General features: G+C 48.5%; 4 protein-coding genes across 4 annotated transcripts; 2 read left to right on the forward strand and 2 right to left on the reverse strand.

Annotated features, from left to right (window-relative positions):
• Positions 1–4016: 4016 nt before the first annotated feature.
• LOC128727153 (uncharacterized) lies at positions 4017–4373 on the reverse strand. Its single transcript, XM_053821029.1, has one exon. The coding sequence runs from the start codon at positions 4371–4373 to the stop codon at positions 4017–4019; it is 357 nt and encodes a 118-aa protein (XP_053677004.1).
• Positions 4374–5237: 864 nt separating this feature from the next.
• Positions 5238–5686, reverse strand: LOC128724821 (uncharacterized). Its single transcript, XM_053818542.1, has 2 exons — positions 5471–5686; positions 5238–5405 (listed from the first exon to the last, which is right to left on the reverse strand). The coding sequence occupies exons 1-2, from the start codon at positions 5684–5686 to the stop codon at positions 5238–5240; spliced, it is 384 nt and encodes a 127-aa protein (XP_053674517.1).
• Positions 5687–6179: 493 nt separating this feature from the next.
• Positions 6180–6633, forward strand: LOC128727025 (uncharacterized). The gene is made up of 2 exons (XM_053820884.1): positions 6180–6383; positions 6454–6633. The coding sequence occupies exons 1-2, from the start codon at positions 6180–6182 to the stop codon at positions 6631–6633; spliced, it is 384 nt and encodes a 127-aa protein (XP_053676859.1).
• A 760-nt stretch (positions 6634–7393) lies between these two features.
• Positions 7394–7841, forward strand: LOC128727021 (uncharacterized). Its single transcript, XM_053820876.1, has 2 exons — positions 7394–7585; positions 7653–7841. The coding sequence occupies exons 1-2, from the start codon at positions 7394–7396 to the stop codon at positions 7839–7841; spliced, it is 381 nt and encodes a 126-aa protein (XP_053676851.1).
• Positions 7842–12613: the final 4772 nt, after the last annotated feature.

The following is a 12613-nucleotide window of genomic DNA, read 5'->3' on the forward strand; positions in this document are numbered from 1 at the left end:
GTACGTAATGAGAATTTCTAGCGCCCCCGACTGACGGGGGACTGAAATTAAATCGAATAAAAAATTCACGCCATCCTTCGGCAGGATCTTCGCTCCTGCGAAGTGAAGGTCGGCTCCTTTTTTTTTTCGCACCACCCGAGATCTCCATCTCGGGGTGCAGGAGGTCTGATAATGTCCTTCTCGGCCGGCCAGACGCAACAGAGAACTGCCATCCTGCCCTCCCCTCCTACAGCCCCTTCCACCCACACCGCCCTCAAGAACCAACCGGCCAACTGACGAATCATCGATCTGTGCTGAAAGTGCTTAAGTGCTGCAAAACCGCGTCCGTTCGCATCCCAGACGACCGCCTAGCATTCCCACTTCCTCCTCCCACCCTCGCCTCCTCCTCCTCCTCCTCCTGCTCCTCCTGCTCCTCCTCGATCGGACTTCCGGGTGACCCATTTGACTTATTATTGCGTCCCCCAAGTGCGACGGGGCAGTGCGGGACTTAATGTAGGTCATTGTTTCATTTACGTGGGGAAATTACGCGCGCGCGTCTTCGCGCCTTGAAAGAGAGAGAGAGAGAGAGAGTGAGGCAGAAAAAAAAGGAATAAAGAAGAAAGAAGCCTACAACCCCGCCAGGACGACGCCAGACGGACGGGCCCGACTCCCGGGGTCGGGAAGCAATTAATGGTCTCGACTCGGAGGTTGCTTTAACCTTGATCTTCATTCATTATGTATTCACGAGGTGATGCGTTTTCTTCCCGCTGTTTGCTTCATTTATTTTTAGTGCCACGTTGTTTTAGGGCCACGCTAGGACGGGAGTTTTCTTTGCCCGGCTTCCTTTCGGCTGCCTGATGACGGGCTTCGGTTTGCCGGTTGGACGTCCGTCCGTCGCAAAAGCCGGGCCTACGCAAAAGGAAAAAGCGCTTCACTTCCGAGGCGCACAGGGACTCGAAAACAGGGCTCGCAGGACGACCGAGGACGGCGGTCGCTTCCGCCGTAGACGCGATGATTGCGTTTCTTCTTCGCGCCCAAACGCGCCACACCCCGCGTGCGCCCAAAGGTTGTGCGTTGTGTTTGTTTTGATTTTTAATTAAAGGATTATCGCTTCAACGCTTCGACGCTTTCGTCCCGGCTGGCACGGACGTCGAGGAGGGTGGCAGGATTAAATTAACCTCCGGATTGGGGTCTGGAAGGGCAGCCGACGAATGTAGAACAGTGGGCCGGCGCACGTGAACCGGACGTCGAGCAGTTCTTCCTTTTTCCACGCAAATTCCGCCTCGACACGGGGCTTGTTTCGTCGGTTTGCTTTAATTTGCAGCCCGACCCGAACGTGGTGCGTTTCACTTTCGTCTGGATCGCAAGGAAGGACGCCATGGAAGGGTTGCTCGGTTTTCTCGCGACGCCCTTTCGATTCGTTCCCGCGTTTCGCGTTCGCCGGTTGTACGTGCTAATTGCACTCGAAGGATTATGGCCACGCAAGTAACCGGAGAACAGCTGGCTCGCGAGAAGTTCCGGTCGGGTTTCGCAAGTGAAGGCGAAGAAAAGTAGAGCAGCTCGCTTTGTGCCACTTTCTGCAACGGACGCGAATGAAGGAATTTTGTGCCCTTTCCTTGCCACTTGAAGATTGGTTGTTTGTGGTTGTTTTTCAAATGCAGTTTGTTTGATTAATAGAAACATTAAATTAAAAACAACTCGATCCTCAGAGAAAACAAACAAATAAAATAATTACGCTTGCTCCTTCACAGCAACCACGAAATAATGTAGAAAATTTCACTTAAAGCACAGTATTCAACATTATATTGTACACTCGTTCCAAAAATAGCAGTGCTATTAAATTTCATTGCACGTTGTAAAACGTTGCACGTTGCAAGCCATCGCAAAAAACAACGGAAAGAAACGTATTTCTTTTCGTATATTCCTCTCCTTTAAACGCATTAAATCTCTCCATCTTCATCAGCATCTCAGAATTGCCAGAAAAATAAAACCGAAACGCCTTAAGCTGTTAATTGCTTGCGCTAAGTGGATATTAAATGCAAATCAACCCACCAGCCCGGTGCAACAACCTCAAAACGCTGCTCAATAAACCTCCGTTTGCATATGCATATGCGCTCGAAATGCAAGCGAATGTAGGGACAATAACAAAAAATCCCCATGCACCCAGAATCCATCTCCTTTTGCAAGGGTTGTGCAGCGGGAAACAATCTGCCCGTCGGGGCCAAGCGGATGCAAATAAAATGCACACCCAACGCATCGATTACCGTGTTCGCACGTCATATTTCGCTGATCTACCAGTCAAGTCCTGCAAGGGTTGTTCCATCCACTCGAGAAAAAAAAAGAATCCGGCCAACGACCCGAAACCGCCTTCAGTGGCCAGAAAGGACGACGCAACGAAACGGGCACGAAACAAACAACGGGCACGAGAAAACAAAAAAAAAGCGGTGAGACACAATATTTGAAGAGGATTTTCGATTTCGTTTCGAAAGCTCCCCTCCGGAAGCGCTGGGGCATGGCTTGGCCCACGTTGGCGGATGCAACCGCCAACAATTTTATGCATCGTCCCAATTCCATTTCAATCCGCGATACGATCGCGAATTTTCCGCACAACCCTCTGTCCCCATTTCACCGGGGGGGGGGGGGCGCTACAAATGAGTGCCCTGGGAAAAGAAGGGCAAATCAGTGAATCTGATTCGCCGGCATTTCAGCTGATTCGCTTACGCGGATTCACCCGTCTTTATCCGGCTCGCACACGGTGCCGCGGATGCCATCCGATGTGGGTCCGATACGCGACGGCACAATTTATGACCGCAATGCATCGCGCAACTATCGCAGCCAAAGAGCCTCCCGGATTGGGTTGGTGTGTCTTTTTGTGTGCAGCTCCGCTTTTTTTTTCTCTTCTTGCTGCCCCGGAGATGCAACAGCTGCCGACCGATTATTGAAATGCAACCGAACGGGAACACGGTGGCAAAAATAAGAGCACCAAGCACTGCACCCGAGAGTTGCATAGGCTGCTGCCATCGCACAGGGCCACTTCCGATGAAACGATCGGTCGGTGATGGCAACAAAAGAAACGGCTAAAACAAAACACCAGCCAGCGAGCCAGTCAGCCACATCCAGGACCCGAACGGGGATGCTGTTTGCGATGGGTCGTTGTGCGCCTTTTTGTAATGCCAACGAAACGGTTTTAACGATGCACCGGACGGAGTGCATCAGTGGGTTGTCAGTGGGTTCTCGCTTCTTTTTTTCTCGCTCTCTCCATCATTGGATCTGTCTTTTTTTCTACAGGCCCCCATGGACTTTGCGGGTGCAGCTCGTACCCACGGTGGACGCATGCAAATCTGGATGCCGCGCCGGATTTGGATTGAAGTATTTAGGTCAGGCTCGTGTGTGTGTGTGTGTGTGTGTGTTTTGTACACGGGACGGGTTCTCAATCCGGCCGGTGGATTTCACTTTTTCGATCGCATTTCGGTGGGTAATTGCACGCGCGTTGCTAATAGCATTTTGCGCGTTCGTTCTCACGGAAACCTACCCGATGGTTTTGGTTTTGCGGGAAAATATTGACCGAAGGGATTGAGGGAATCGAATTAGTCGGTCGTGCTGGGGGAGCATACGAATTCTATTAGCGAACGGGAAAATGATCGCAGTTTTTTTTTATTTGTTCTTCATGCAATTATTCTTCATGCAATTGACCACGTGTTGCAAGAAATCTCTACAGGAAAACCTCCTTTCCCAGCGCTGTACTGCTGTAATTTTCAATTTAATCCTGAGCTTTCACTAGCGCCATCTATTGTTCGCAAGCAGAAGCTTCACGATGGCGTGTCCTGAAAGTTCCGGAAGCGATGCTGTGGGTTCGTTATTTTCCTTTACGATATAGTTTCGGATTTTGTCGAGACAAATTTATTAGGTTGAGCAAATGCGATACCGAATCAAAGGTATATATAAGCGCTTAGTAACATTTTGACTTTATTTAAATACTTCGCGAGTTTTTTTGAACGACTGAACGACACGTTTTATGAGGCTGTCTATAACCAAAATCACGGCTCACAGTACATGTTGATGATGATCGCGTACGCCAGTGGGCTGAAACCGTTTATTCGATAGCCTACCATGGACGTACCGAGCTGACCGTCCGTCTTATCCACCGTGTAGCCATGGGGTGAGTACTTGTCCGCGTTCATCGTGACAAAGTTGATCTTCTTGTCGCTAGGATGCGTGTAGGAAACCGCCACTGGCAGAACCGATCCTTTCGAGATGGTTTTCGTGTAGCACAGCAGATTATTCGCCGGTCGGGTACCGAAGAAATAGCTCTGCTCATGCGACAACACCAGCGAAAGCGCCCGGATGTTGCCAAGACAGAGAGCACACAGGAACACGAGCCTTAGCGAAATCATCGTTCCGTTAATGTGATGGGGGTCTTCCGGATAAAAGAGGCGAGTTTTCGTGCAACTCTCGCGGTGTCAAATGGCGAGCCGCTACGTCCTGCTTCCGACTGAGTCCTGGTCCGGGATGTGCTGTCGTTTAAATACGTGCCAAATTCGGCAAACCACAATCCGTAGCTCGTTGATGGCCGACTTCTTCTTGGTAACAGTCGCCAAAAAATACTTACCGTGCATTAAACCCATTGGAGAAAGCCTTAACCACCCACACTTTCCAATTGAGTATGTATTTTTATGCTTTCTTCTTGAACTGAAGTTTTTGCTGATTTCAAGATCATTAACGATGTCACGACATTTTCGAAATGGCATGCAATATTTTACTACTGGTTAAACTCTGAAGAAACTACTGTTTAAAATAGTATGTGCAAATAATCGTGAAAATGTTTGTAACTTAAAACATAACCTACAAAATTGAATACATACTAGCTCTGGATTTTATCAATGATGTAGCCTAACTGCTAATTTTTCTGATGCGTGTCCGATCAGAATCGAGTACTCTTCTTTGTAAAGCGATAAATTTCTCAGCATTTACTCCAAGGCAACTAAAAAAAATACTGAAATCTCAATACATGAACCAAAGCGCCAACTATACTACTATTTCGGTATAAGTAATGAAGCTAAAGATTTAAAATATAAATCAAAATCGTTTTATTTTATTTCAGAAGCCTAACTTTAGAAAAACTAAAATGATTGAAATTTTGAACAGACCAATTTTAATTATTGTCATCATCGTTTTAAACAATATGCTTCAAGAATGGCAGCTTTTCCAAGTATACACCGATGAAATTATATTTATTATTTTGATATTCTTTACGAAGTTTATTTAACACAGTAGTATTTTATGTGAATGGAATACGGTAAAATTGATTTCCCGTTGATTTTAAGTGTCACCGTCGTCGTCCCGATTGCACCACTCGTAATATCCGCCGTGTACCCGTGCGAGGAATACTTATCGGCCTCCAAAGTGATGAACTTGATGTTCTTAGCCTGCACGAAGAGAGAAAAATCAAATTATTATCTACTCACCGACTGAGCGCAGAGCTTTCACTTACCATCACAGGATTGGTGTATGTAACATCCTGAGGTAATGTGGACCCCTTCAAGAGCGTTTTCGAAAAGCACAGGATATCGGAGGCATCTTTAGTGCCAAAATAGTAGCTCTGCTTCGACGTCTGCACACCGCTTGCATTCAGGTTGGCCCAAACCACGCCAAAACCGAGGGCGAACAGAGCCAGCCCGATCAGTGCGCTTCCCTGCGTTCGTTGCATTCTGCCGTGCCACGTTTGGGGTCTGTTTGTCATGCGATGCGCCAAATTGCCCGCTTTTATAACCTTCCCGGTGCCGCGAAACGGGGACACAGCTTCCCTTTCGTAGCCTCATTACTTGTGTCGACCGTTTTAATGTCCTTTCGAAATAAAAAATGACCGTATTTTATTAACCTTCTTACTTTTCGGCTCCACTCGGGGTGGAGAAAGTTGTCCATTTCCTCTCCCGGGGTTCGGTGCATTTCCGGACCTTTGCGCGAGGTTCTGGAATATTTCGCGTCAGCAAAGGGCGATCATACACAAAAAAAATGCTCACCAAAAATAAATGGCACACGGCACGGTGCAAGAGAGTGAAATGAAATTTCGCCAACCGCTTCACCCGGTTTGTCCCCAGGGCTCGATACGGAGGATTCTATAAAAGTTACCGCTCCACCGTGGGCCTGTTTCAGTTCCAAGCATTCCGTTCACAGCTGGCTCGAAAGTGTAACCGATAAAAATGCATTCTACGTGGCGTTTTGGTGCGTTCTGTCTCGTGCTAACCGTGAGCTGTCTTTGGCCGCAACCTACGGTGGCTACGCTCCAGGCGAACACCAACCCCTCGGTCAAGGAGTTTGGCACGGCAGATTCCGCCCTGGTGCAGTGCTTCGACAAGACAATCTACGCCTTTAGCCACAGCCCATCCTCGGTGGTTCACATCACGGTAAGCTAGATTGAGCGAGACACAAGCACACAAGCACATCCACTAATCACTCCGTGTTGCCCCGTTTTAGGACAAGAACATCAACTACGTCAAGGTGGAAACGCTGAATACGGCGTATCATGGCGGGGTGAATGCCGAAATCACCGGAGGTGCCATTAAGAAGCCGAACATCGTCATCACGTTGACGGAGGGCTCGAACAAACCCATCTTCAAAAGCAACGTCCGGGTAACGATGTTCTGTGAGGCTTAAGAGCGTGTTATTTATAATAAACCATTTCGATCGCCAGTTTGGTGTATCATCAACGGTACAATCGACTTTAAATGGTGCACGGTTGTTAATTTGCTTTAAATGATGACCTTAGCTAATGGTGTTTATGTGCGCCTGAGGGTACTCATCAGAGCCCACAGTTCATCAGAGATTTAACACTTTCACCAGCGGTTGATTTTGGAGCGAAAATACCTGCCTGATTGAGCAATAATGTGTAAAGCAGTAGAAACAAACGATTTTGCTACGAACAGACTATGCATTATACCTATGCATGCTCTTGAGAACGATGGCTTATTAATATGTAATAGATTTTGAATACACTACAATTCATGATTAAAATTCGACAATCAATTTTCACAAGATTTCTTTTGATGTCAAATTACTCAAGATTTATTTCAAAGCCCCAAAAAAATGCCACCCATTGGCACACACTTCCGCCAGACACATTACTGACCTCAAAAAAGTGCATCGTCCCACGAGCACGTGGGTGAACTTTCATCCCCGCAGCGATTCAAATAAACTTCGAAATATATGCTACGAGCAAAAAAGCATGCATGAAAAAAAATCCCAGCACCAAGTCCCGTTTTATGTTATCGATATAAAAACCCAGCATTCGTCACAGGGAGCGTTCAATCTCTTCGAAAGTCATCGCGAAGAAAGTCATTTTTCGCGCACAAGCAACGGCGTTAATCCCTGCGGGTTTCATTTTTGCGTACCGTGCATTTCGGCAATATTCACAGCAATGGTGCGTCGTTGCGAGCTGTTCCTGGTGGCGTGTGTGTTGATCGGTTTGCGGCCGACCTTTGGCTCGCTGCTAGGGAACGAGAACCTGGTCGTGCAGTTTGGCACCTACGATGCGATGCTGCAGCAGTGTTTCTTCCACAAGCTGTACCACGGCATGATCAGCCCGCAAAGTGTGACGTTTAACAATGCGGTAAGTGCGAGTATGCTGCGATCTGCTTTTTTAATTTTTAACGTGCTCACTTACCGCTCATTTTCAGGCTGCCAACAAAGCGATCAAGTTCATCAGCGTGGAATCGAATCAAGGGTTCGATCATGGTGGCATTTCGGCCGCGATCACCTCGGGAACGGTTGGCACGGGCAAGGTCATCACGTTGCAGGTGAACGCGACACCCAGCATGCTGAAGTTCCTCAACAATGTGACGATTAAAATGTACTGTGAGAAATAAAGAAGAGGTCTAATATATCACAGCAATACCGCGGTGAGTGATTGTGCACGTTATCCCGTTCCGAAAAAAAAGGACATTCTACAAACCCCCAAGCGTGGCTCAAAATTAATGGTGACGGAAAGAAACGACGACGGGAAAAACCTTTTTGAAAAATGCCCACGAAACGGTATGTTTATTTCCATATTTAATTTCAAAGCGATTACATTAAAGTCGCTCCATTCGGTGCGATAGCAATTACCTCAACGTGAGCGGGAACCAGTAAATTTATCCCGCAACACAATGCCTCAACCGGCCAAGGAATCCCTTCCTCGAACCGTGCGACCGAACGCGAAGCCCCAATCATCGCTGCAATCGAGCCCGATTTAGCGCTCGATTGGCGTCGTGAGCTATCCGCACCACGGTCTACCAACTGACAGGTGAATGGTGGTGCCAACGAAGAAGTCATTTAGCGAGATTGATTTCCTATCCCCCGTTGGCGTTACATTGTGGCCAAGGGCGCCCCAGCCAGGATCCGAACCGACACCGGCACCGATCGTCCCCGGCAGTCGATCGTTTGGTGCATAATTCAGCATCGGATCGCGATCGCGGTGCCTGATCGTGACGGTTGGTCGAGTAGGCCATGTAGGAAGGCGAGTCTATTTTATGCTAAATCCCCGACCAGCCACCTTGGATGGTGGGAATTTATGTCTTCTCGTGCAGCGAACGAGTGTCCACGGTTCGCAAATGCGTTCCCGCGCACGACCGCGTGAGCCGCTCGCTGGTTGGCACAGGAAACGTTATTAGATCGCGTCGTCGCGTAAATTAAGCTACCGTGTGGTGTATGTCCGTGCCAGCAGCATCGAACAAGCGCGAGCATTATGCCCTTTTTTGTGCGCCCTTTTTCTTTTGCTTGTTCGCATCGAAGAACTCACTGCAGATCATTTCCACAGAGGGCTCCAAAATATTGGTGTCGTAATTCCGCATTATTTTGTGCTGCTTCTGCACTGAGACTCTTGACTCTTAGACGGCAATGGCTGCAGTTAGCTGGAAAAGATTGCCCAAGTAGTGCTGCTTATGACGGATTTAATCTTCACTCGAAGAAACACATCGCCACTGTCACCCAGCTCGGTTCATACTCGGGCTTTATTTTTCGTGTTCTTTACTTTACTCAGACAAGCCCTGCCCCAAGAACGCCCGGCAAACCCCCATACGCCCACAGGAACCCTTGGCCGCTTGGTTCATTTATTTATTTTTCACCCCCAACTCCTCCCACGGTCTCCCGGGCACCCAAGGTGGCCCAGCCACCGTTCCAGGGGCGCGTTCTGTGCCGCGAAAGGAAATCACAACAATCCCACCGCAGAGCGAGCCACCGGACCCCAAAACGTGTCCGACCGGGTGCCTCGCCCGCGTTCGCCGGAGTAAACTGATTGTTTTTAATTATAAAAGTAATAAATATAAATGAGCCAGCGCATTAAAGGCGATCCGGTGGAGGTATTTATTAAAACATGTGTCGTTCGTGCACGGCAGCAAACCAAACTGGAGCATGCGCGAAACGGGTACGCGCCCGGTTCGAGTACCAGTTTTTGGGGTGGTTGGCTGGGGCGGGGTGGTTTTCAACGGGGGTGGGGGGTTGAAAAGACTCCCTTCTAAAGGCCCACGGACCGACCAACCGGCTTCAAGAATGGCCGATTTTCGACGTTCTCGTTCACCGTGGGCCGGCGTTCTCGGCTCGGGTCTTTAGCGGGAGCCGCACGAAAAGAGCCTTTGTGGGTTTGGTGTCAGTAATAGTTTTACATAAATTAATTAGGCCCGAAAGAAGTTAATAAATAATCTAGGTCTGATGGAAGCCTCCATGAAGAGCGCTATAAGTTATATGAATGGAAATGCTGCGAATACTGCCAAGAAATATGAATAAGAAAAGTGACGAATGATTGTGTGAAATTAAGAGAAAAAATATATAAATACCTTGTGCACAAATTCAACAAACGAGTTTGAATGTAGACGAATATTTGAGTTCTGTTTTCGTTGCCCCTTTTTCCCGTCGACTTTTCGACATGCCCACCCGTAAGCATAATTACACCCAACCGATGCATGTTGTCAATTAAAAAGACTCCCCCGGCCGACCGAAAAAGGAGAAAATAAATTAGCGAAAACCGATGCAAAACAAATGAAAATTTAGATAAGAACGCCGTCGTGCCGTTCCTTTCCGCAAGCGACACGGCGCATGACTAGGCGTGCATAAATTAGTCACCAGCGTTTCGGGAACCGCCCCAGTGTAGTAGCCCGTTTACCAAGGGTTTGCGATCGGATCGCATTCCATACGCCACTCCCACGAAAAAGGACTGAACTGTAAGGACAGCCTAACGTTTCCCGTGCGAAAACCGGAAAACGACCCCGCCAAACGATCGAAGGGCGGTGGGCGTGCTCGAGTTGGCAAGGAACGGATTTAGATCTGTCATTTCGTGCTCCCTGGTGCCCTGCAGCCAAAGTCCTGTGGGCTGGCCCTTCGAGGTGGACCATTTTGTCGCTTGCCACCCCATGCGAGTGGTGGACGTTCCCACCCAGGCCCACCGAGGCCCCGAGATAGTGTCGATGATTTATTGCCACTCGTGGTGTGATAAATAGCGCCCGCGCGATCGAAACCCGATCGAAATCGGGCCCCCCCTAGATAAGCACCGGGTGGTGCCGTTTTGCATACGATTTTCCGTCCGGTTTTTCTTCGTTTTCCTACCCATGTCAAAACACGCTGAAAATCGCTGGACGTTGGCGTGATGCTGTACAATGTCAGTGCTTTTTTTTTTGTTCACACCATCCTATGGACGAAAAGATGCTGTGAAAGATGGAGAGAGAGAGAGAGAGAGAGACAGCTAACACGAATGCAACAACCGAACCCATTACTCTAGCGCGATGTTCGATTTGTGTACCTTGGCGCGAGATAGGGATCGCGAGAATAACCTGCCAATTGAAAAACCATCGCATAGCCACCGTCCCCGTGGGGCCAGGGAAAAATGTAAGCGAAAAAGTCAACCGATTTTTGCCTGCATTTTATCGTCCGACCGATATGCGTGCCTATTTGCGGTTTATTACTCCCTGGCTTCAGGGTATCTTATCTCGTGACAAGCCACGACGTTGCAGGAATTAGCCCTTTGCAGTGATATCTCATTCGATGCGATTCGTTCGATTCGCACTCACAAAAAAAGTGCACCTACCGCAGGCTGAAAGGGCGAGATTAGTGATAGATAATTTTTCATTCTACAAGGCGTGGAGAGATTAGAAACGCAAGATAAGAGCAGAGCGAAAGGTGGGCAAATAGCGCGTTTATCGCTCCTGCCTGCTCATATTAACTTGTTTCTGCAATCTCAAGTCCTTTTGAGGTGGATTAGACAGGTAGTTGAAGCGATCTTTTCTGTCTTAAGCTTAAGAGAAGGGACTAAGAACTAAGCAAATGATCAAACCCCATTTGCTACCATAAAGAATGTTGCTGTTCTTTTAAATAAACAATGATCATCCAATTTAAAAACTTATCTCTTACACCTTTGAAACAGCTTTTCTGCTGCAGCTTTGGCGCAACGATGCAAGGCCAAAACGATCACCTCTCGGATGCAACAATCAACCGTTTGCCAACTGAATCCAAAGCATATCCTCACCGTGATCTAGCATGTGCATTAATTTATCTCACAGCGCATTCTTGATCTCCCGGGTGGCGAAATCGGGCACCAGCGGATTAGATTCGGCCCCCACAACCGACCTACATCAATCGCTTTGTGCATCGATCATAAGCACAAATTGCGAAATCCTGCCCTGATGGCGCATGGGGTTTCAATTGCAACGGAACGGGGGCACTGTGGCGACACACCGTGCAACTCCAAAAGGGGGGCTCCGAGCGAAGAAAAAGGTACGGGGAAGAAAACAACACACACACACACACAACACGATCGAAATTGAAATTCATCACCGCGGCGATCACCGTTGAGATGTGTGTCATTCGATTGCAAATCGTCTTTTCTGGGTCGCCTTCCTCGGAACGGAACGGAGATTGGCCATCCTTTCGATTCCGGATCGATCGTCGGTCGCATTTGCCGGCTGCAAGTTGCGAGAAAATTATGGCAGGCGGCCATATTTTCCCGCCGCACCGTGACATTTTTCCTTCCACACGCGCATTAAGCTCGGGCCCGAATGGGTCGCGGCACATTCCGGCAGACCTCGGCAGCGGATCGATTTAAAAGTGGTCACGTTCTCGCGCGACCCTGCGCCTCCCCAGTCGGTTGAACTCACCGCAGGATGATGAAATCAATTTTTCCCATGCATCTACTGTTTCCTTTGATGCGTACCGGCGCGATTCCACACGGTGGCACCATTCTTCCGTTCCGTGGCACATTCCACCGGACCGTGCGACATATTTCACCGCAATTTGAGCGACCACCGCTACCGGTCGGAAAGGAAGCTATCGATTACAGCTTGGACCCTCTACGCAGCGGAAAGGGCCGAAGCTTTTTGAGGGCTCGGAATGCCATCCCAAAGCTCCCCCAGGGACAGCGACACGTGACAGCGGTTCGGTGAGATGAGTTAAAATTAAATCCGACAATCGCACTCAAGATCCTTTGCTAGCGGCGAAAATAGTGGCTTCTAATTTGCCAATGAGTTAAGCGTGTCAGAAAAAAAGGAGTCTGTGATGCTTTCGTGCATCGATTCACGTCTGCCGTAGGTTGCGCAAAGGATCCGATCGAGCGGCGTACAGTGAGATGAAGAAAAATAAGCAGCAAACATCTACACAAAAAAACCGCGTTCCGGCA

Source organism: Anopheles nili, chromosome 3 (genome assembly GCF_943737925.1).
Source record: "Anopheles nili chromosome 3, idAnoNiliSN_F5_01, whole genome shotgun sequence".
Lineage (NCBI taxonomy): Eukaryota > Metazoa > Arthropoda > Insecta > Diptera > Culicidae > Anopheles > Anopheles nili.